At 37.9% G+C, this 25337-nt stretch overlaps 1 protein-coding gene across 6 annotated transcripts in view; it reads right to left on the bottom strand.

The window, feature by feature from the left end:
* Positions 1 to 25337, bottom strand: part of PIK3CB (phosphatidylinositol-4,5-bisphosphate 3-kinase catalytic subunit beta) — a 186012-nt gene that overhangs the window by 22205 nt on the left and 138470 nt on the right. For all 6 annotated transcript variants that reach the window (XM_058730016.1, XM_058730015.1, XM_058730011.1 and 3 more), the window contains exons 15-19: positions 24912 to 25055; positions 23598 to 23697; positions 8050 to 8228; positions 7055 to 7164; positions 5510 to 5588 (exon numbers count right to left, since the gene is read on the bottom strand). In XM_058730016.1, the coding sequence (XP_058585999.1) occupies positions 5510 to 5588; positions 7055 to 7164; positions 8050 to 8228; positions 23598 to 23697; positions 24912 to 25055 (612 nt within the window). The remainder of the gene's footprint in view (positions 1 to 5509; positions 5589 to 7054; positions 7165 to 8049; positions 8229 to 23597; positions 23698 to 24911; positions 25056 to 25337) is intronic.

Consider the following 25337-nt stretch of genomic DNA (forward strand, 5'->3'; position numbering starts at 1 on the left):
TGCCCTCCCACAGTTCACATGTGTGTGTTCTCTCTCTGTCAAAATAAAATAAATAAACATTAAAAAAAAAACAAAAACACCGGGGCACCTTGGTGACTCAGTCGATTAAGTGTCCAACTTTGGCTCAGGGTCATGATTTCACAGTTTGTGAGTTCAAGCCCCATGTCGGGCTCTGTGCTGACAGCTCAGAACCTGGAGCCTGCTTCAGATTCTGTGTCTCCTTCTCTCTCTGCCCCTCCCCTGTTCATGCTCTCTCTCTCTCTCTCAAAAATAAACATTAAGGAAAAAAAAAAAAAGCCAGTTACCTTGAAAATAATGAGAGATGTGACCAATCCCTTACAGGGATTCCCCTCACCCCCTGCCAAATTAAATAATTTCTCATCAGAAATCTTGGAGGTATGAAAGCAGTGGGAGGACATGTTAAAATGTGGTAAAAGACTGAAAATAGAGAATTCAAATTCCAGTAAAAGTATTCTTCAAAAACAAAGGAGAAATTAAGATTTCCCAGATAAATAAAGAGAATGAACAGAAGTTGGAGGACTCACTTCTGAATTTCAAAACTTAATACAAAGCAAAGGAATCAAGAATGTGCATAAAAACAAACATGTAAACCAATGAAAAAGAATTTAGAGTTTAGGTAAAAACCGTCACATTTATAGTCAGTTGATGCATGACAAGAGTGCCAAGACAACTTACTGAAGAAAGAATAGTCTTGGGGTACCTTGGTGGCTCAGTCAGTTAAACATCTGACTCTTGATTTCGGCTCAGGTCATGATTGCACAGTTCATGGGATAAAGCTCCCCATCAGGCTCTGCACTGACAGCACAGAGCTTGCTGGAGATTCTCTCTCTGTTTCCCCACTACTCCCATGCTTGTGTGTACACACTCTCTTTCTCAAAATAAACGTTTAATAAATAAATAAATAAATAAATAAATAAATAAATAAATAATAAAAGGCTATTCTAAATTTTTTTTTTCAACGTTTTTTATTTATTTTTGGGACAGAGAGAGACAGAGCATGAACGGGGGAGGGGCAGAGAGAGAGGGAGACACAGAATCGGAAACAGGCTCCAGGCTCCGAGCCATCAGCCCAGAGCCCGACGCGGGGCTTGAACTCACGGACCGCGAGATCGTGACCTGGCTGAAGTCGGACGCTTAACCGACTGCGCCACCCAGGCGCCCCATAAAAGGCTATTCTAAAAAATGTATGACAGTAAATGGAAAATACTGATCAACTAGACAATTCTTAACCTCTAGACTGACTCAAGAGGGGAAAAAATTTGGTAAGTCCAATAATCAATAAGAAAAATCAGTAGTCAAAAAGACCTAGACTCCAAAATCAACACCAGAACCGAATCTTTGCAGAGAGGGAAGAGGGGAAAGCACACTAACTTTGCAAATAAAATCTGCAAAATAAACTATAGAAGAATATCCTTGAAAATAATTGCACAGAGAAAAATATTTTTTTAAATAATGTACTAAAAAGTATAAACCCCTAAGGAACCTAGGTAATTTATAGCAATGGAAAACACAGTACTTTTCAACACTGAAAACAATACTGAACCAAAATATTAATAAAAGAAATGCAAATTAAAGTTCTATGGAGATACCATGTTATATCCATTAGATTTGCAAAAAATCAACAAGTTAACTGGCAAGGAGATACTTCTGGGTGGAAACAACACTGGTACAACCATTTGGACAATGGTGGTAAAATTGAAAATACATATGTCTCGGGGTGCCTGGGTGGCTCAGTCAGTTAAGCATCCGACTTCAGCTCAGGTCATGATCTCGCGGTCCGTGAGTTCGAGCCCCGCATTGGGCTCTGTACTGACAGCTCAGAGCCTGGAGCCTGCTTCGGATTCTGTGTCTCCCTCTCTCTCTGACCCTCCCCCGTTCATGCTCTGTCTCTGTCTCAAAAATAAATAAACATTAAAAAAAAAAAATTAAAAAAAAAAAAAGAAAATACATATGTCTCATTTATGAGTAAGCAATTCCACTTCCAGCTATTATAAACTAAAGACATCTTCCATATGTGAATGGTGAGCTATTTAGAAGTGTTCAAACTCCAACAAATTTTTTGTTATTGCTGGAAAAAACAATGAATGTAAATAGCTATTAACAAAAGAATGGATAAACTTTTATATTTATTCAAAACATTAATAAAGAAGTGAAAATAACAAATTAGAACATCACATATTAATCTTATTAAATCCCGAAAAATGTTGTGAGAAAAAAGTAAAAGTTGCATGTGGTATGATAGCATTTAAAGTTCAAAACATACAATGGATACAAAATATATAAGTAAAGCACAAAAATCTATATATTATAGCTTTAGAATAGTGGTTAATTCTGAGATGTGAGAAAGTAGGATAGAATGAGAATGCATTAAAATTTTATCTGCTTGTTTAATTCCTTTTTTAAAAAAGTCAGTTGGGGGGCGCCTGGGTGGCGCAGTTAAGCGTCCGACTTCAGCCAGGTCACGATCTCGCGGTCCGGTCTGTGAGTTCGAGCCCCGCGTCAGGCTCTGGGCTGATGGCTCGGAGCCTGGAGCCTGTTTCCGATTCTGTGTCTCCCTCTCTCTCTGCCCCTCCCCCGTTCATGCTCTGTCTCTCTCTGTCCCAAAAATAAATAAAAAACGTTGAAAAAAAAAATTTTTTAAAAAGTCAGTTGGACGGAATGGGAAAAGATATTTGCAAATGACATATCAGATGAAGGGCTAGTATCCAAAATCTAGAAAGAGCTCACCAAACTCCACACCCGAAAAACAAATAACCCAGTGAAGAAATGGGCAGAAAACATGAATAGACACTTCTCTAAAGAAGACATCCGGATGGCCAACAGGCACATGAAAAGATGCTCAACGTCGCTCCTTATCAGGGAAATACAAATCAAAACCACACTCAGATATCACCTCATGCCAGTCAGAGTGGCCAAAATGAACAAATCAGGAGACTATAGATGCTGGAGAGGATGTGGAGAAACGGGAACCCTCTTGCACTGTTGGTGGGAATGCAAACTGGTACAGCCACTCTGGAAAACAGTGTGGAAGTTCCACAAAAAATTAAAAATAGACCTACCTTATGACCCAGCAGTAGCACTGCTAGGAATTTACCCAAGGGATTCAGGAGTACTGATGCACAGGGGCACTTGTACCCCAATGTTTATAGCAGCACTCTCAACAATAGCCAAATTATGGAAAGAGCCTAAATGTCCATCAACTGATGAATGGATAAAGAAATTGTGGTTTATATACACAACGGAGTACTATGTGGCAATGAGAAAGAATGAAATATGGCCCTTTGTAGCAACATGGATGGAAATGGAGAGTGTGATGTTAAGTGAAATAAGCCAACAGAGAAAGACAAATACCATATGTTTTCACTCTTATGTGGATCCTGAGAAACTTAACAGAAACCCATGGGGGAGGGGAAGGAAGGAAAAAAAAGAGGTTAGAGTGGGAGAGAGCCAAAGCATAAGAGACTCTTAAAAACTGAGAACAGGGGCGCCTGAGTGGCTCAGTCAGTTAAGTGGCCGACTTCGGCTCAGGTCATGATCTCGTGGTCCGTGAGTTCGAGCCCCACGTCGGGCTCTGTGCTGACAGCTCAGAGCCTGGAGCCTGTTTCAGATTCTGTGTCTCCCTCTCTCTGACCCTCCCCCGTTCATGCTCTGTCTCTCTCTATCTCAAAAAATAAATAAATGTTAAAACAAAACAAAACAAAACAAAAAAACAAAAAAAAAAAAGAAAAAAAAACTGAGAACAAACTGAGGGTTGATGGGGGGTGGGAGGGAGGGGAGGGTGGGTGATGGGTATTGAGGAGGGCACCTTTTGGGATGAGCACTGGGTGTTGTATGGTAACCAATTTAACAATAAATTTCATATGTTGAAAAAAAAAAAGTCAGTTGGAGACATACTAACATCTGTCATTTAATTGCTAAATATGTATTAAATCCCAAAGTAAAACACATAAAAATTATAAATTATTTTCTATACTTTCATGTATGAAGGAGTGCACAATTTAGAAAAATAAAATATAAAGAATTAGGTAAAAGAGGAAAAGGTAAATTCTGAGATGTGGGAAGGCAGGACAGGAAATCAAGAGTCAGATGCTTAACCAACTGAGCCACGCATGTGCCCCTCTTTCCAATTTCTAATTTTAAAGTAAATTCTGGAAATACTAGAGGTATAAATAAACTTGATACAGAGAGGTTAGTAGTAATTTACAAAGACATGTGAATACTCGTGTTTTTGTTGCTTCAATCATATCTTAAGCTATTTTATCATTTAACAAAATCTTGGCTAGGAAATCAGTGGTATCCAACTGTTCTTGTATGTTGGAATTGTATGTTGTATTTGTACCTATATGTTGGAATTGATGTGTTCACATAATTATGACTAATATTTATTTTATATCTTGTATGAATAGCCTTTTCACATTTTTTCTCCATATTTCTTTTTTTTTTTAAAGTTTTATTTATTTACGTAATCTCTACACCCAACATTGGGCTCAAACTTAAGATCCCAAGATCAAAAGTCACACTCCCTTCTAACTGAGCCAGACAGGTGCCCCTCTCCATATTTATTTCTATGAGCTCTTTAAATATTTAGGATCATTGTCCCTCTGTTCTGTTCACTATAAATATTAGGCCCAATGTGAGGCTTGACTTTTAATTTTGTAGGTTTGCAAGATTCAAATCTTATACTGTTAGGTAAATAATCAACATTTTGTTTGTGATTCTCTTCATTTGCTCCTGACCTTAGAAGATCTGACATTGATTAAACTTAAAAAAATTTTTTTCAACGTTTATTTATTTTTGAGAGACAGAGAGAGACAAAGCATGAGGAGGGCAGCAGCACAGAGAGAGGGAGACACAGAATCCAAAGCAGGCTCCAGGCTCTGAGCTGTCAGCACAGAGCCTAACGTAGGGCTGGAACCCACAAACCATGAGATCATGACCCAGGCTGAAGTCAGACACTTAACTGAGCCACCCAGGCTCCCGATTAAACTTTTAAAATCCATTATGTTTTCTTTTTTCTGTTGCCATAAACCTGTTCTGCTGTCTACCTCTAATAATGGTGACAAGCTAAAAACTCTGGAGCACACTTGAACACTTCCCTTTAGGGAAGGTAGAGGAATCAGTGTTACCAGGCTAAGAAGAGGGGCAGGCCATTCTCCGGCCTTGTCATTCTCATGACCACCAGTGCATCCTCCCTGAGAGTACCCTCAGAACCATAGGTTAGAGTGTGACTTTTGCTGCCTGTCTAGGCTTTACTGAAAGTGCAAACCTTTCTTTCTGGAGTCTCTGTAACATACACAGTTTTACATCTGATGAAGTTTCAGTAAGACAATGCATTTGACAGTATACCATAGAACTATAAAATGTTCTATAAATATTAACATGAACACCAGTTAATAATAATAGCAGGAGGGAAGGAATAAAAATTTTTTAAATTTTACTATGGAAGGAATACAACATGAGACAAAAATAAATTCACTAGAAATCTCACCGAAGATCCAGACCAGCTTCTTTCCAAAGTAAATCCATCAAGCGCAACATCTGGAGTGTCAACATATCTTGTCGTAAATCTAAGGGAGGAATACTCTGCTTTATTATAAATGCTTTCCACGTTATGTCTAATAACATTAATTCAAGACTACTAATTCAGACAGAACTAAAATCAATGACCAATAGTGTTAATATTTTCCCAAAACTTTAATGTTGACTATACTTATTTTGTTAAATATTAGGTTTGCTGGCTAGCATGTGCCTGTAACACTATTTCAGAAATTAAGGTAAATTTTTTTTTGAGAGAGAGAGAGGGAGAGAGCATGCACGCTCACACAAACAGGGCAGAGGGAGAGAGAGAATCCCAAGCAGGCTACACCCTCAGTGTGAAGCGTGATGCAGGGCTGGATCCCACAACCCTGGGACCATGACCTGAGCTGAAACCAAGAGTCAGACGTTCAACTTACTGAGCCACCCAGGTGCCCCAAGGTAAATAATATTTTTAATAGGGGTGTCTGGCTGGCACGGGCAGTTGAACATGTGATTCTGGATCTCAGGGTCATGAGTTTGAGCCCCACAAACTCACATTGGGTGTAGAGATTACTTTAAACAAAATAATTTTCAATTGTTTACCATGTGTAAGCTACAATACTGATTGTATGGATGCCGTAATACTGTATAACACAGTAATGGCTATCTACAACATCTATACAATTCACACTGCTGATTTTTTTCTTTCCTGGTTGCGTTTAGGGATGCACAGGAAGTTCTTAAAAATCACATAAGGAATTGTATGATAGGTTACAGAATTGTAACAGTTGATTTTATTTGTTATCATATCCAAGGATAATTTTGAGGTAACAGAGGGCTTTGAAAGTATTGTCTTACATAGTAACATTCATATCATCAAGTGGGATTAGATGTCTAGGAAAACACTACAAGTTCTTTTTAAAATAGTTGTAAGCACACATATTATGGTAAGCATATTTACTAATGTACCTTTTATTCTTTTTAATAAACCCAACATACAAATACTATAATCCTTATGACCATGAAGAACCTGAAGTGCAATGAATTTTACGTGACTTATCTGTAATCATAACAACTAATGAGTGGTGGCTGTCTGGTTGGTGTAATCACCTCAGAGGCATTTCCTGTCAAAAAATATGAGTCATTAAGACATTTTAATTAAAATATAAAACTATGGCAGCAATATCAAAATTGCTGTCACTGAAACAGAATGTATGAATATACTACTGAAAATACTGTACTTCACAAGCTTCTTACCAAAGAATTAAGACAGACTTTGTATTTTGTAGGTAAAAAAGATTTATTAGAACAGTGTATGTAAGTAAGCTGTAAAGATATTTTCTAAGAGGAAAAAAAAGGGATTCACAGGACACGCCAAATTCAACCTTATGACCATTGATAGCTACCTCTGGGCTTGCATCTGTTATACGTTTACACATCATTTTTCAGATAAAGCAAACTGACAACAAATGAAAAGTACTAAGGAATTTGGTACTGTAAAAATCTCAGTACATACCATCACCATTTTTAAAAATCACTCCAACTGAATCCTCACCAAAAACTTTGTTGTTGTACACGAGCCACAAAGGCTTCATTTTGGAATCCATGTATTTACATTTTTCAACACTGAAATCAAACAAGGGGGAAATTAGTCCACTTCAATTTAAAGAAATGGCAAGACTGTAAATTTTGCCATGATGTATTAGACTTGGGGAAAACCCTCACCTGTTCCAATCAGGTCTGCAGAAGTCAAAACTAGAACATTTCCTCTTGGTAAAAAAGCAACTGGGGTGACAGTTTTGGTTGGCCTGTAGTGATGCCAGATGGGCTAGACTGAAAACCCAGATTTGCCCTTCTCACTACCTACGTTTAAAATTCTTCCTTTTCTTTCTTCTTTCCTTTCTTTCTTTCTTTAAAATTCTTCCTTTCTTTCTTTACTATTCTTCCTTAACTCTATGTTATTACAGATAGTCAATAACAACCAGATCATAGCATTAGATTAAAATTAGGAATATTATAACTTCATTACTTCTTAAAGGGGGATCAACTTTGAATCCTAACACAAGAGGATACACAGCATTACTTTTCTATTATTACTTTTCAAGGGAATGAAAAAGTGAGAAATAATTTTCCAAATCAATTTAAGATCTAATTTTGAAATAGGAAAATAACTTAATAATCTATGATGGTTGCCAACATTTTGCATACATAGGATGTTCAACCCTTAGAAACCAGTAACATAGAAAACAAATGTAATCACATACAACTGAAAGGAAAATACCTTGTAATAACTTTCATGGATCCCACAGGTAAGTTTAGCTAGTAGGCATACGTCCCAGTACACACAAAAATAACCTCTGAGAAATTTAAGAGTTTCCTTCTTTAAATATACAGTACTTACTGGGGCTAACAGCTAGCCTTATTGCTCCTGCAAGGCAGTCACTCAGAAATTCTTTCTGCATTGCTATTTTTATGGAAAAGTCACTGAGCACAGCAAAGATGGTCACTTACTAGAGTTCTGAGAGGATGACACACGGATTCAGAGGTGACTGCAGGTCAGAGAGGGCTTCCCGGTAAGCATTCTGTTTTAAACAAGTATGCATGGCCTCCTTCCCTTTGGCTCTGTTTAGCTTCATTGCATTCAGTTTGATTAAACTATTTAAAGTTTTTAACTTATTGAGTGCTTCAACCTGAAAAATAAGTTTCCCCACCAACAAAATTTATTTATGGTTAAAAATAATATAAAATATTATAGTATCATGTGATATTAATTAATAACTCATCCTTTCCTCTCCCCAACACAAGCCCTCAACAACCAGCCAAAGTAAAATCAGTGCTTAGCTTATGACAAACATATTAAATATAACAAGACTAAAAAACTTATTTTTATCACTTGTGACTTAAAGTACCATTTTTCAAATGTTCTTCAATCCTTTTCTTAAATAAAGTCTTAAAAATCAGAGAAAAGTAAAAGGACATAAATTGTGGGTAAGAAGATGACACTTAAAGTACTCAGAACTCTGCAGCTCACTGAGTAGTAGAATTTGAAACACAATCTGAACCACTCCGTTTGTTCAATTCCATAGTAGAAGAGGAAAATCCTTGTACAAGTAATCCTGGGGATCCTGTCATTCAACCTTAACATCTAGTTTTTGTCATCACTCTTGTGTGATATCTTCTCAATATATTCTCTTGCCATGAATAGTATAGTTAAATGAATTATAGTGTAATAAAATAAATATGAATATAGATAACAGTATTTGTTGTCTAAGTCTATAGTATTTGTATGAAGTAACTTCGGCTATCAAAACTTATGCAAATAAAAAAACTTTATGCAATTAGTACAAGATCAATCAACAGTGCCCAACTGAATCAAAACCATTGTGTTTAAAAGTCAACTTCACTGTTTAATAACTGAGGTCTTTCCGTGTCATGTTATGCAAAAATCCATTAGAAACAGCCTTGGCCAACCATAAGTCATAAGAAAGGGTATTTTATTTTGTTATTATGTCATTAAAACTGAAACAGCTTGTTAATATAAACACATTTATATTAACATGTAAATTATATATAAAAAGCATATAAAACATCTATACAACAAATATGAACACCTTGGCTTGAACTTCCATGAACAGGAGATTTATTTTACATAATGTTTTCGTTTTTGAACTTTGCTTCTATGAAAAGAAACCACTAAGACTCTGTAGGAATGTGAATTCAGTCATGCAGTTTTTATAGACAGGCTGAGGGCTTGCTCACAGGAAACTGGAAGGTTCTATGTAGCTTGATGAAAATCGAGATGGCTGAAGCTTGCCAAGTTAGCCACAGACACTCCATTTCTCAACAGTTTCAGGAGCTGGACAAACACTGGTGAAAAGGGAACCAGTTGAAAAACAGACTGTGCAAACAGGAACTTTTTGAAGTATTTCAAATTTGAATTTCTTCTATGTTTGTACAGTTGCGAATTTCAGGCCCCATCACTAACTGTATTGATATCCATTTCCTGGAATAGTCTCCCGAATACCCACATGGCCATAAGTCAAAAACTTTAAGTGTTTCAACACCCTATCTTTTCATAGGTTTACAGTAATAACAAGAACTGCTATGTAAAGTGTACCGCCTCCCTCTTGCTACTCATCAGTCAAGAGTAAAAATGTAATCATACATATGTCATATGTACACTGTTATAAAAGTCAAGCTGAGGTTGGGGCACCTGGGTGGCTCAGTCAGTTAAGCATCACACTCTTCATTTTGGTGCAGGTCATGATCTCACAGTTTGTGAGATTGAGCCCTGCACGGGGCTCTTTGCTGATAGCACAGAGTCAGCTTGGGATTCTCCCTCTCCCTCTGTCCTTCCCCTGATCACTCTCTCTCACTCAAAATAAATAAATAAACATTTAAAAAAAAAAAAAAAAGTCAAGCTAAGGTTCCCAGAAAACCAAGAAAATGTAGAATGTGGTTTGATCATGAGTGAGGTCAATTCATGATGTAGGACCTCATCAAGCAGGGCTTTACAAGCTTTGGTAAAAGTTCAGGGGAGATCCTTTCTACATGGTAGGTGAGATGCTGCTGGATTCATTAATCAATCAATGAAGTCAATTAGATCTTAAAATTCACTGCTGAAAATTTTGTGGCAGCTTCAGGATCTGATGCAAACTTCCAGTGGCATTCAGGAATGAGAAACACAGGTGTGGTACCATGAACCCTTTTGAACTTACTGTCTTTCTCACCATTTCCCTCTTGGTTCTGAGCTCTGCTCTCTTTGTATCAAGCTCCTGATCTAACTGGTTTTCCTTTATAGAGCAGGTCAGATTGAGTTGGCAGACGTATGTGCCCAGAGCTAAGCCCCTAGCCTTTCAGAACACAATTTCCCAGGTGGAAAACCCCAAGTCTTAGTTCTGTCCCTGAATTCCACATTGGAAACTGCTGACAGTTTAGTCTGCAATTCTCCATTTGTTTGAAATCTTTCCCCAGATTCCTTGTTGGGAACTGCTGGAGGCAGCTGTGGTTCTCCATTTTATTTGGAATGAATCCATCCTCCATATTCCTTGGCATTTGCTGGTTTATCCCTTCCAAAGTCCAAGGTTCCATGGGAATTAGTGGTGCATACAGGCCCTTTCTTGGCCAAGACACAGTAACATCTCTCAGTTACTGTGGTATAATAAAATGCACATATTTTTTGGTCTTGTTTTGTAGAAATAAAGGCTACTCCTAACAGAGATCTCAGAGGTCAAAAAGCTGCAAAAAATGGGCCATGCAGTCAAAGGCTGTTAGAGCATCTGCCACTTTAAGAAGACTCCTGTAACAGGGTAAGTTGTTCATGAAACGGGTTAGACTGACACTAGGTCAAGAAAATTTCTGTGCAACAAGGGACACTGTAAACATGCCATAATTCCCAACCCTACCACGTCTCTCTTAGGTATTACTTTAAGAAACCCAAAGGTCTAGCTAAAACAAACAGGATCCCTTAAATCTAAAGAGTTGAACACACTACCTTCCAGCCCAACTGCTTATTTTATGTCTAAGAATTACATGTAGGGGAGCCTGGGTGGCTCAGTTGGTTAAGCATCCGACTCTTGGTTTTGGCTCAGGTCATGATCTCACAGTTCGTGAGTTCGAGCACCACATCAGGCTCCATGCTGACAGCCTGCTTAAGATTCACTGTCTCCCTTTCTCTCTGCTCCTCCCCTGCTCACTCTCACTCTCTCAAAAACTAAATTAAAAAAAATTATTAAAAAAAAAAAGATTTACATGTAGAGGCCACTTTTAGACAACAGGCTTGAGCAATGGAATGTAAAGCAAGGCAAAAAAAAAAAGACCCACAGGAGCCACTTGGCTGAATACAGACAGACCCATCAGGTGACCCACCTCAAAACATCCATAAGCCCAAACAGACCAACAGGCTACTGACAAAGAGGCACAGTTACCAAAAAAGAGAAAATTCCATAGGTCCCCATACCTCCTCACCTTCCCCCTCTAAAAACAGCCCTAATCTACTGCCACATTGCAGAGAGTCTCTCCTTTGCTGTCCTGCCAGCTCTCTTGCAGTGTACTCAATAAACTTCTATCTCCTTTGTTCTGTCTGCCTGGGGTGAATCCTTTCACCACCCTGAACTATTCACCCAATCATCGCTCCACATTTGAGGCCCTCATCCAATCAGGAAAAACACCACATTACAGTCCAGGAAATTTCAGATAGCTAGTAAAATGGCAAAATCTTACTAATGAAAACCTAGAAAGGTAACATTCATTATGTGGAAATTTCCAATTAGATAAGACATTTAGGAAATGCACTTGAAAGCAAGCATTCCCAAATTAAACAAACAGAATGGGATATCCACTTATTAGTATGCAGAAATCTCCAGAAGGTTTCAAAATTCCAAAATAGTTTCATTGAAAGATTCATTGCAAAAGCTAATGAAAAATTAAAGAGAAAAGGTATTTAAAACAAAAGACTGTAACAGACTGAGGCATAAAAGTGATGTAATTCCTACTGCTCTCCTCTATCCTTTGAGTATCCATAACCCTCTATCTGAACTGCTTTTCCACTCTAAAGACACTATTAAACAGTTAACTTATAAAATAAGACCACTTGAGGCTACAGGCCATTCTCTCTGCAGGTTATCTTTCACATCTTGCTCAAAGGCTGAACTGAGGGCCACAGTCAAAGAATTTCTTAAACCAGGGAGGACCCTGAAATCTTTTGTAAAGAGATTACCTCTGGAGCCCAGTCAAGAGAGGGAAATAAAATTTCACGCTGTCCCTTCCTTTCCAGTTCCTGACCAATTGGTTATTGATCCTTTCTCTCCCAGAGAAGGCTATTTCCTTCTTGCTGGTCTTGTTTCTTATCCTAGGAACTTGGCTTGGCTTTCTGGTCACCTGAGATACGCAAGTTGTTCTTTTGGCTATCTTTGGGAGTTACTCTAGATCTTGGGAAGACAACCTCTTTTGCATCTACTTTGAAGATGCCTCTTAGGTCTATGGGACTGTTTAATACAGCCAGAGACAGTTCACCGTCAAGGCTGAAATCTTACAAGATATTTTAAAGGACTGAATAACTTTATGATCAGAAATTTGGCCAAACTGGAAGGTAATATTCAGAGCCTGACAGGAATTTTTTTAGGCCTTCTCCCCTAAGCTAAATTGGAAGCTGATATTCAGAGCCTGACAGGAATTTTTTAGGCTTTCTCTCCTACACTTACCCACAGGGAAAGAAAAACACTCTAACATAGGTGGATAGGTGTGTCGGCCCTTCGATATAATTTAGGCAGCAACCCAAATCTTTGAGGAATTAAAAACAGCTGCCCTTGTTTTACAAACCTAGTCTTTACAGGACCAGAGATGTAGCTCCAAAAAAAACTCAAAATCCACCAATACTTTTTACCAAACCCCAAATCTCCCCTATTTATCTCAGTAGGCTTGGAAGTATTATAAATTCTGGTCTTAAGAGAACAAAAGTTATAGGAAGAGCTTACTTTTTTTCCCCCTGTGCCTTTAAGATATAAATGTTCTACCAGAGTATTCTCCATAATTCTTATCTAGACCATCTCTTTGACATACGAACTTCAGAGAGGTAACTCTTTAATTTTTTTTTTTTTTAATGCTTATTTATTTATGAGCGAGAGAGACCAAGTGCCAGCAGGGGAGGGGCAGAAAGAAAGGAAGACCCAGAATCCAAAGCAGGCTCCAGGCTCTGAGCTGTCAGCACAGAGCCCAACGTGGGGCTGGAACCTGTGAGCCACAAGATCCATGACCTGAGCCGAAGTTGGGTGCTTAACTGAGCCACCCAGATGCCCCAATTCTTATCAGAAGGGAAAAAAGGTCATCTGGAACTTGACTTGTTAAGGACAAGACTCTTCTCCACAAGTATTAGAAAAAGCTGTATTCACCTAAGCAGGTAACCCGATCTTATTCTATCTGTTAGAAAAATAATTTAGAGCCAACTATTTTTGTATTATTGTATCTAATCCATGGTAGTAATTTAAAGCTATAAGCTATAAGGTCTCTGTTTGCTTCCATCTATGTTGGTGTGTGTGTCCAGACATACGTTTTACATGTGTGGTACTTTCTACCTCCAAATGGTACTGCCAAAATTAATCTGTAAAAGAGCTCTCTTTAAACGGCTTTTAAAAAAACCAAGTATTTGCATAAACTTAGTCTTCATAAAATTCTCAGAAATATAATAGAAACTATCCCAAATGTTTTTCAAGTTCACATGCTCTGGAATAACTTTTGGTAAATTAAAGCAAGTTTAATAAGTTCATTGGTTGACTGGAAACAGGCATATCTTTAGAATTATCAAGATTGAATATAATGTAGATAAACAACTTTTATTCTACCTGAATTTATCAGCTAAATTCATTTCTGTTCTAGTCTGTCAGCAAAAAATAACTTAGAATGATGGGTGATTTTGTCTAATGACTCATGAAGTTTTCATGGGTAAAATAAACATAATTGTTGAGAACAAATGATTTAAACAGATATAAGTGGAATAAGAGGTAATAAAGTTTTTAGCAAGAATTATATTTTATTCTATGTATACTTAAAAATAGCTTCCAAATCTCTGGTAACTTGAAACTTTAGAACTCTCCTATGTTATAATAAATATAATAGAAATCTGTTGAATATTTAGATCATTTGCAAATAAGAAAATACCAAACCATTAATTATTAAGCACAGGTTTATCTACTTTTGGCTTACTACAGAGAAACCAAAAGATATTTGGATGTGTTAGTGCACTGGAAAACTGAAGAAGGTCTATGCTTCTAGAAATTATGAAAAGTATTCATGAATTTGCAAATCTAAAAAATGCTGGTATAACAGTTTATAATTCCTTAACTTCTTAGTTTTCACTAGGAACTAAGGTTTCTAAGGGTTAAGAATTCTTTTTTCGGGGGGCGCCTGGGTGGCGCAGTCGGTTAAGCGTCCGACTTCAGCCAGGTCACGATCTCGCGTTCCGTGAGTTCGAGCCCCGCGTCAGGCTCTGGGCTGATGGCTCAGAGCCTGGAGCCTGTTTCTGATTCTGTGTCTCCCTCTCTCTCTGCCCCTCCCCCGTTCATGCTCTGTCTCTCTCTGTCCCAAAAATAAATAAAAAACGTTGAAAAAAAAAAATTTAAATAAATAAATAAATAAATAAATAAATAAATAAATAAATAAATAAATAAAAGAATTCTTTTTTCGGGGGGTGTGCTTGGGTGGCTTAGTCAGTTAAGCAACCAACTTCAGCTCAGGTCACAATCTCTGCTGTCAGCAAGGAGCCCCACTTGCAATCCTCTGTCTCCCTCTCTCTGCCCGCCCCCCCCCCAACCTTGTGTGTGTGCTCTCTCTCAAAAATAAACATTAAAATAAAAAAGAATTTTTTTTTTTTAATGTTTTGAGAGAGAAGGCATGCACAAGCAGGGGAGGGGTAGAAAGAGAGAGGGAGAGAGAGAATCCCAAGCAGGCTCCACACTGTCAGCACAGAGTCCTATGTGGGGCTTGAATTCACGAACTGTTAGATCATGACCTGAGCCAAAATCAAGAGTCGGATTCTTAACTGACTAAGCCACCCAGGCACCCCTAAAGGTTAAGAATTCTAATTAATATATGCAATTAAAACTACAGAAATAAGGAAACCATCTCCATATGCAAAGAAATCAAAATGTGTGTTTTTGGTAAAAAGTTTGAGAAATGAAGATACATTTTTGAGGAAAAAAATTGTAGAAAGTTTGTGAAAGAAGAAATCTTTGGAAAGGAATTTTATGTGTGATCAGGACTAAGACTGGAATAAGTTTTAATATAAAAAGCAAACTGGTGCAAAATTAGAATTTGATTTTCTTTTTGTTAAAATGACAAAGGTTTTGTTCTGGTTTTTACTTTAAGTCTACTTTTGATAGCAGATTATGGAAGTTTTTTTTATCTTTAAGTGATCTGCCTAGAAAACAAAGATACTGTGTTTTATCAAAATAATTTCTTGTGGTTGCTGTCTTTATCAGGTCTTTGATTACTTAGGAAAACTGAGTCTTCTCTAATATTAAAAGAGCTAAGTTCTGCTAAGAAAATCTAACTAAGCCCCTTCCCTAACTATTCACAAGCAAAATAAGACATCTCATTGGTTGGCTTCCCTGAAGTTACATAGTTGAGTTAGAAAGTACCTGTCTGGAGGCTTTCATGATTCAGGACTCACTCCTCTGATTATGGATAAATGTAAATGAGCCTGTAATCAGGTACTTTTCCGCAATTCTTAAAATTATTGCAGAATCTGCTGCTAAAACAAGAGGCCCAACAACCATCTTTAGGCTCTTTGGCCAAAACTGTTCTTGATAATAGGATGGCCTTCGATTATCTTTTAGCTGAGCAAGAAGGTATCTCTGCTGTGGCCAACACCACCTGCTGTATCTGGATTAACATTTCTCAGGAAGCTGAAACTCAATTACATAAGATGACAAGAGCAAGCCACTTGGCTTAAAAAGGTGACTCCTTCAACAGGGTCTTTCTTTGCTCGGTTTGTGTCTTGGGGACCATGAGTCTAACGTGCACTGCAAACACTGGGAATTATCCTGCTTATACTTACCATAACAATCTCTCTGGCACACTATATTCTCTCATAAGTTTTAAATGCGTGTTTGCAGCCACTAACCATCAAACAAATGAACTCCTTAAGAGTGGAATGTCAAAGAACAAGGAGAATGACTGACTTCCACAACCTATGAATATGTAGGAATTAAGCAAAAAACATCATAACCTATGGGTAATGTATACCATACAAAAGAACAATAAAAACTGTGAGAACTTCAGAATAGTATCTGATAGTGGTGCTAATGCTTTAAATCTTGATCACATCTCTGTTGAGCTTAGAGCATGATCAAAGGGGAAATGTAAAAGAAAAGAACAGGCCCAAAATGCTAGGCCACATCATCAAACTGGGGCTCAGTACCTAACCTAACTGCACTTTCAACCTCCCTCAGAAGTGCAGTCTTAACAGTCAGTCAGGAATTTCCTGGTCAGCACCATGAGGTAATCTGTCACATGGGCCCTCTCAACCCCCCAAAAGAAAATGAGGAAATCCACCTAATACGGGAAAGTGACTTTCATCTTTTCATCTGCTTATTGTCCCACCACATTTCTGCCTGTAAAACCCTTTTTTGCATGGCTCCCCCAAGTCCCCTCTACTAGATTAACTAGATGGGACACTGCCCAATTCATGAATCAATTAATAAAGCCAATTAAATGGTAAAAAAAAAACCCAAATGGGTTTTATTCTCCATGCACTGAGAATTACTTTAGGGATTTAAAAAATGGAAATGACATAACCCATCTGCATTTTTAAAATGTCACTTTAGCTGCTGTGCAGAGAAGGGTCTGCATGTGCAAGAACGGAAACAAAGGGAGCAATTTAAGAGGTTGATGAAGACATGCAGGTGAGAGAAGATTATGAATTGGACTAGGACAATAGCCATAAACACAAAAGACATTGATAGGCATGAGATATATTTAAGAGGACTATAAAATTAAGGGGACTAGGGGCACCTGGGTGGCTCAGTTGGTTAAGTGTCCGACTTCGGCTCAGGTCATGATCTCACAGTTCGTGGGATCAAGCCCTGCATTGGGCTCTCTACTGTCAGCATGGAGCCCGTTTCAGATCCATCCTCTGGTTATTTCTTCTATACTGGAATGCATAATTGGAATGGATATACTCAACAGCTGGCAGAATCCCCATATTGGCTCCCTGGCTATTTTGATGGGAAGCGGAAGTTATTATAAGCTCCTCTACCTCAGAAAACAGTAAACCAAAAGCAGTAACCCATTCCTGCAGTGACTCCACAGTTGAGTGCCATCATCAAGGACTTGAGAGATACAGGGGTGTAGATTCACAGCCCCACTCGTCTTGCCTATTTGGCCTGTACAGATGGCAGATGGGGCTTGGAAAATTACAGTGGATCATCCTAACATTAACTAGTGGTGTACCAAATATGGTTTCGTTGCTTGAACAAAGTAACACATCTCCTGGTACATGGTATACACCTACTAACAATTGCTTTTTCCTCCACATCTGTCAATAAGGAACCACAAGAAGTTTGCTTAAGCTGTCAAGGCCAACAATACACTTTCAATGCCCCATCTCAGAAGTATAGCAACTCTCCCGCCCTTTATCATAATTTACTTTGCAGAGATCTTGACTGCCTCTCCCTTTAACAAGACACCACTCTGGCACCTTTACATTGATAACATTAGGCTGATCGAACTTAGTGAGTAAGAAATAGCAACTACTTTAGATCTGAAGAAATTTGTATGTCTGAAGGTGGGAAATAAATCCAATAAAAATTTGGGACCTTTTATCTCAATGAAACTTCTAGGGTTCAACTTGCATGGGGCATATCAAGATATCCCTTCTAAGGTAAAGAATAATTTGTTGCTCTGGCCCCTCCTATGACCAAAAATGAGGCACAATGGCTAGTGGGCCTCTTTGGATTGTAAAGGCAACATACTGCTCATGTGGGTCATGTACTACAGCCTATTTACTGAGTGACCTAAAAGGGTGCTAGTTTTGAGTGAGATCCCAAACAAAAGAAAGCTCTGCAATGGGTCCTGATTGCTGTGCAAGCTGGTGTGCTACTTGGTCCATATGATCCAGCAGGTCTAATGGTGCTTGAACTGTCAGTGGCAGACAGAGATGCTATCTGGAGCCCTTGGCAGGCCCCTATAGATAAATCATAGCATAGGTCCTCAGAATTTTGGAAACGACACTTGCCAGCTCCTGTAGAGAAGTACTCTCCTTTAGAGAAACCACTCTTAGCTTACTATTGGGATTTAGTAAGATTGACTGCTTAACCACTGGCTACCAAGCAAGCATGTGACCTGAACTGCCCATTATGAACTGGGTGTTGTCTGATCCACCAAGCCATAAAGATGGGTAAGCAAAATAGTACTCCATCATCAAATGAAGTGTATATATAAGACTGGGCCTGAGCAGGCCCTGAAGGCACAGTAAGTTACATGAAGAGTGACTCAAATGTCCACGGTTTCCTCTTCTTGCTACACTACCTTCTCTTTCCTAACCTGCACCTATGTCATCACAGGGAGTTCCCTTCAACCAGTTAACACAGGAAGAGAAGACTCAAGCATGGTTTATAAATGGCTTTACACAGTACCTAAATGCCACAGGAAAGCAGACAACTATGGAACTACAGCCCCTTTCGGAAACAATTCTGAAGGACAACGGTGAAGTGAAATCCTTGCTGTGGTGCATTTGGAAAATGCACCTTACTGTTTCACTTTGCCTGAAAGGATAAACAGCAATACATGCAATTATATACCAATTCATGAGCTGTGACCAAAGCTTGGCTTATGGCCAAGGACATAGAAGGAACATGACTGGAAAATTAGTAAGAAATATGGGGAAGAGATATAGGATAGACTTCTCCGAAGAGGCAAAAAAAAAAAAAAAAGTGTCCCATTGGATATTCACCAAAGGGAGTCTTTGGAAGAGGATTTTTATAATCAAGTGGATAGGAAAAACCATTCTGTGGATACCAGTCTGCCTTTTTCCCAAACACCCCTGTCATCACCCAGTGGGTTCATGAACAAGGTGGCCAAGATGGCAGGGATGGATGTTAAGCATGTTTCAGCAATATGGACCTCCACTCACCAAAGCCTACCTGGCTATGACCACCACTGTGTGCCTGCTATGCCAGCAGCTGAGACCAGCTGCTGAGTTCCTGATATAGCACCATTTCTCCCGGATGGACAGCCAGCTATATGGTGACAGACTGATTACAACAGACTGCTTCCACTATGGAAGAGGCAATATTTTGTTCTTACTGGAATAGAAACTTAACTCTGGATATGGATCTGCCTTCCCTGAATACAATGCATTTCTGTCAAACTACCATTTGTGGACTCATAGAACACCTTATCCACCATTGTGGTGTTCTACACAGCATTGCTTCAAACAAGAAACTCATTTCACAGCAAATAAAGTGTAACAATGGACTCCTGCTCATGAAATTCACTAGTCTTAACATGTTCTCTACTAATCTGAAGTAGCTGGCTTGACAAAAGAATGGAATGGCCTTTTGAAGACTAACTTACAGTAGCAGCTAGGTGGCAATACCTTGCAGGACTTAGGCAAGGCACTCCAGAAAGCTGTATATGCTCTGAGTCAGCATCCAATATATGACAAGCGTTCTCCCATAGCCAGGACTCAAGGGTCCAGAAATCAAGGTTTAAAAGTCAAAGTTGTACCACTTACTACTCCCTCCAGGGACCCACTAGCAAAATTTTTGCTTCTTTTCCTGCAACCTTATGCTCTACTGGCACAGAGGTCTTAGTTATAGAGGGAAGAATGATTTCAATGGGGGACATGGCAATGACTGTATTGAATTGGAAGTTAAGACTCCAGCCCAGCCACTTTAGGCACCTCAAGCCTCTGGATCAACAGGCAAAAAAAGGCATTATGATGCTGGCTGGAGTGACTGATACTGACTATCAAGGAGAAATTGGCCTACTGTTCCAAAGAGGTAAGGAAGAGTAAGCCTAAAATATAGGAGATCTCTTCTTAGCATTACCATGTCCTGTGATTAAGATCAATGGACAATTACAAGCTAACTTAGGTAGGACTACTAATGGCCTGGACCCTTTAAGAATGAAGGTTTGGGTCAACCCAACAACTCAAGAACCAAAAGTGAAATGCTTATTAAAGGCAGAGGGAATACAGAATGAGTTGGAAGAAGGTAATAATAAATACCAGCTATAACCACATGACGAGTTACAGAAATTAAGATTAATTGTCATGAGTATCTCCTCCTCGTTTTGATACGAATGTGTTTTTATATATGTGTGTATATATACATAAACATATATGTATATGCTATATTTACATACACAGTCTGTTTCCTTCTGGCTCTTTTCCTTTATCATGTAACCTAGACGTACTGATTTTATATCATAGTATTTAAGTGTTAATGTTACATCGCAGTATTTAATTTATAGTGTAGCAAGAACAGGAAACACCACTCAAGGATATTACCTCCTATTCTGGGGAAAATGTTAGTGCATTTTTGCTTGTACTGAAGGTATTTGTATTATGTTAGAAGTAATTCTCAACTTGCTACACAGTCTTTATTTGGAGATTAAACATGGTTTGCAAAGCTGTGTATACATGCTGAGTTGATCTGTGATGGTTAATTTTATGTATCAACTTGACTGGGCCATAGGGTGCCCAGATATTTGGTCCAACATCATTTTGGGTGTGTCTGTGAGGGTATTTTTGGATGAAATTAACATTTGAATGGGTAGACTGAGTAAAGAAGACTGGCCTTCCTAATACTAATGGGTATTATCAGAACCTGTGAAGTTCTGAATAGAAGAAAAAGGCAGACCTTCCAGTAAGTAAGAAGGAACTCTGCCAGCCCAGCTGTCTTAAGCTGGGACATAGGTCTTTTCCTAAAACTCCTTGGGTGTTAAACTTGTCTGCTTTCAGACTGACACTTTCTACTGACTCTCCTGGTTCTTAGGTCTTTGGACTCAGACTGGAGCTTCACCATCAGCTCTTCTGGGTTTCTAGCTTCCTTAACTGAAGATCTTGGGATTTCTTAGCCTCCATAATCACATGAGACAACTCTTTGTAATACAATCTCACCATCCTCCTCTGCTTCATTCTCTCTATACAGCTGACCCTTGAATAAAGGGTTAGGGGTACCAACTCCACCTCCAGACCCACACAGTCGAAAATCTGGGTATAATTTTTGATTCCCCAAAACCTTAACTACTAATAGCCTATGCTGATGGTAAGCCTTACCAGTGACATAAACTGTAGATTAACATGTATTTTGTGTGTTATATGTATTATATACTGTATTAGCTAGAAGAAAGAAAATATTAAGAAAATCATGGGAAAATACATTTATAGTACTGTACTGTGTCAAAAAAATCAGTGTATAAGTGACCTCATGTTGTTCAAATTCATGTTGTTCAAGGGTCAAGTGCATACATACACTCTTATTGGTTGCTTCTCTGTAAAACATTAACATACTCTTCACTGAACTCACACCAACTAGACAAAACCTACAAATGTCACCTCCACTATGAACTCTTTCCTAATATCCTAAGCTTGGTTACATGCCTCTCTTTTGTGCTTCCATAATGTTCCCATAATGCTTAATCATATATTTCTTAATTATTGATTTGTACACCTTCTCTATGGAAATAGAAACTCCTTGATAACAATAACATAACTGGGGCATCCTGGTGGCTCAGTCGATTAAGCATCTGACTCTTGATTTCAGGTCCAGTTCATGACTTCAAGCCCACATTGGGCTCTGCACTGACAGTGTGGAGCTGGCTTAGGACTCTCTCCTTCTCTCTCTGTCCCTCCTTCATTCATGCAGTGTGTCTTTCTCCCTCTCTCTCTCTCTCAAACTCAGATAACATAGTTTAAAAAAAAAATAACATAACCATTTTCACTTCACATTACCAATACCTAACAGTAACCCTGGTATAGTAAATTCTGAGTAAATGCATATTAAACCATTAAGAAAACCTTCTTGTGTTTATTTGGATGATACTCATTGCAAGAAAAATCAATGCTAAAGAATAAGAGCATATTGTTGCTACCTGTCAATAAGAATTCTGGCATGAAGAAGCTAGAATAAAGGGCTGCTTTATTTTGATGGCAGAAATGCTCTCATCACATCCTTCAGGGGATGAAGGACCTACCTGGGCCATATCAAGCCTGGGCCATGGTTATGCTTCTCACTTGCAAGCAAGCTATCAAAAGACCTTTACTACTTGCAATTACTACCTATATAAATCAGGATTATCTCCAAAAGAAATAAATGGATGTTGAGACAACAACTTTCAATGGCCCCCGATTTTGAAATTCTGTATTCAGTAAAATAGCTTCATGGTTCTGTTTAATGGCTTATATTTTATTTTAGCTTCAAAATACATTTATACTCATAAAATGACACTATTTTATATACTGGATTTATGTTTAAGTTCTGATTTTAAAAAGAGAGTTGTGGTGCCACGAAGGTTTGAAAACTCCCGGTATAACAGTTTTCTAGCTGGACAGCCCTAATTTTAAAAACTCTTTCTGTCACTTAATAGTTGGGTTTTTAGGCAAGCTAGTTAATCTCCTGGAGCCTCTGTTTTCTCCCTTGTCTAATCCAGACAGTATTAGCAACTACTGTGGCACATAATAAGGACAGTAAAATAACATGCTTATAACATTTAATATGGTTCCTGGCACATAAGCATTTAATATCTGACTGATTAATCTCACTAATATCTCATCATCAGCAATGATGAGAAAATGAAGTCCTGGAAAGAAGATAAGGGACTGCAGGCCTGTATATATATTTTGAAAAAGCAGCTTGAGGATTCTGAATTCTAGATGTTATAACAACTATGAATTTAAGTGTCAAAATATCTCAAATTAAAACAAATGGCAGAATATATGAATCATAAATACTATACTAACTGGAAACAGTAACTCAGGGATATGAAAAAACAGGGTCTAAAAATTTCATGACCTTTGTCACCATCACCATCAAACCCATTGTTAAGCATGTCTACATGGGTATTTCCCATTAAAACTTAAGGCATATTATTAATATAGATACTAGGAAGAATCCTTCATTTTTGAGGGAGCATTCAATTAATGTTCGGCTAAATTTAACACTTCATTTCTTGACTTAAATTTTTATTTAAAAATGTATTAATGGGATACCTGGGTGGCTCAGTCGGTTAAGCGTGAACTTCAGCTCAGGTCATGATCTCGGGGTTCATGAGTTCAAGCCTCACATGGGGCTCTGTGCTGACAGCTCAGAGCCTGGAGCCTGCTTTGGATTCTGTGTCTCCCTCCCTCTCTGCCCCTCCCCCACTTGCACTCTGTCTCTCTCTCTCAAAAATAAATAAACATTAAAAAAAATTTTTAATGTATTAATTAGGTTCAGTTACTGAAACTTCCATGGAATAATGGGAGAAATAGCATATGATACAATTTATCAAATACCATGTGGCAAACTGAACATGAAAATAAAAAAAAAATTAAAAAAACAAAAACAAAAACCAGATACCTGCTTAGAAAGCACTTTCATATGCCCTACACTTCCCCGGCAGTATGCTTCAAGGATGACACCAAACTGTACTGAGACAGCAGGAATATGCACTTCTGACCTACAAATAAGTTAATAATATTAAGATAATTTGCTTATAAAACACTTCAGATCACCAAATAAAAATACTGACTTCATATTATGAAATAAATGTATGATGCCAATCAAAACACAGAAGAATACATCATCTTGTCCACAAATATTAGTGGGATGGGCAACTTCCCAATTCTTTAAACACCACAGATCAAAAACATGTGTGATTATATAATTAATTTTTTATTCCAAAAATCCAAAATTTTCACATCTCACCTTGTTTGCTTTCTGTAGTTGAAACAGAACGTTGCCAATTAAGACAATAAAGTGAAACGCAAAGATCTGATTCACATCACACAAGTGACTAATCCCTCAATTAGCTTCAATTCAATTTTTTCTCACTTAAAGAATGGTGCACCCATTTGAAAAAGGAAGGAACAACATATTCTGTTACTCCCTGAAGGGCTTAAAAATAGGAAGGTTGAACTGTATGAAAAAGATGACAAGTTAAAAATAAAAAAGGAAAAACCTCTATGAGTAATAAAGGAAATCAAGATTCAGAAATGTAGCTTCCAAAATCATTATCAAAATAATATAGAGCTCATTTTCCTTAAAAAGTTTAGCTAAAATGGGGGAAAGTCCTATTTTTATGACAGTCATTAGTTTCAGTATTCTCAAGTCCAGATGAAAAAAACAAAAATGTCTGAGGACAGAGTCAGAAATCAGGAACCAACAATTTTCCTAGGAAAAAAGGACTTCATTTATCCTTTCTGATTTTACTCCTATATCAACTTGGTGAAATAAGGTTCACATATTTCTAAAATTGACCTAATAAAGAAGCTGAAAATAATGTTGCTCTTGTTATAGGAAAACTTTAAAATCTTTATCTATTGGTAGCAATGATATTACTATCCAAAGCCTTTCCGAAGGAGTAATGTGGTTTTAGCCCAAGAATATTAACAAAGTAAGTGCACTTTACTAGAAAATAGCAATACATTAATTTTTAGTTTCAGTTAAAAATCAAGGAAGCTTGGTGGGACACTTATCTGAATTACTTTGCCAAATCCTGAAAATTAAGAGTTGGGTATCAAGAAATAGAAGACACCAAGAAGAGTATGAATGTTATAAATGGCTCAGAAACAAGTAAACCAGCTAACTATTACAGTAAATGTCCCGTATTATGCTGATTTATATTTACAAAAGCACCAGGTAGACTCAAATCTAAAAATATAAAAGACTTACCTAAGGTGCCAAAATAGAAACTGCCCTATCCTGCGGTTAGCAAGTGCTCTTTCTAATAGGAATCTAGAGAGGGCACAATCAAGAAAAGGCTCGTATTTCAAAACTTGCACCAGTTGTAAAAGATATTGAGAGAGTTCTTCATCACTAAAAGAAACAAAAGACAAAATAAGTCACTCAACAACCAATGCCAGAAAGAGATCCCATCCCATCAAACTATCAAACACTAACTTACTGAAACGCAATGGTTCTTTTGGGTCAGGCTTGTTATGTATGCTTACATTCACTGTCCCACTATTAAAATAACACAAGAGGGATGGCCTGAGTGGCTAAGTCAGTTAAGCATTCAACATCAGCTCAGAGTTACAATAAAATCGGGTACTTTAATACTGATTTCTGATCATGCAGGAAAAGTTATATACTCAGTCA

The sequence above is a fragment of the Neofelis nebulosa genome, chromosome 5 (genome assembly GCF_028018385.1).
Source record: "Neofelis nebulosa isolate mNeoNeb1 chromosome 5, mNeoNeb1.pri, whole genome shotgun sequence".
In the NCBI taxonomy this organism is placed as follows: Eukaryota; Metazoa; Chordata; class Mammalia; order Carnivora; family Felidae; genus Neofelis; species Neofelis nebulosa.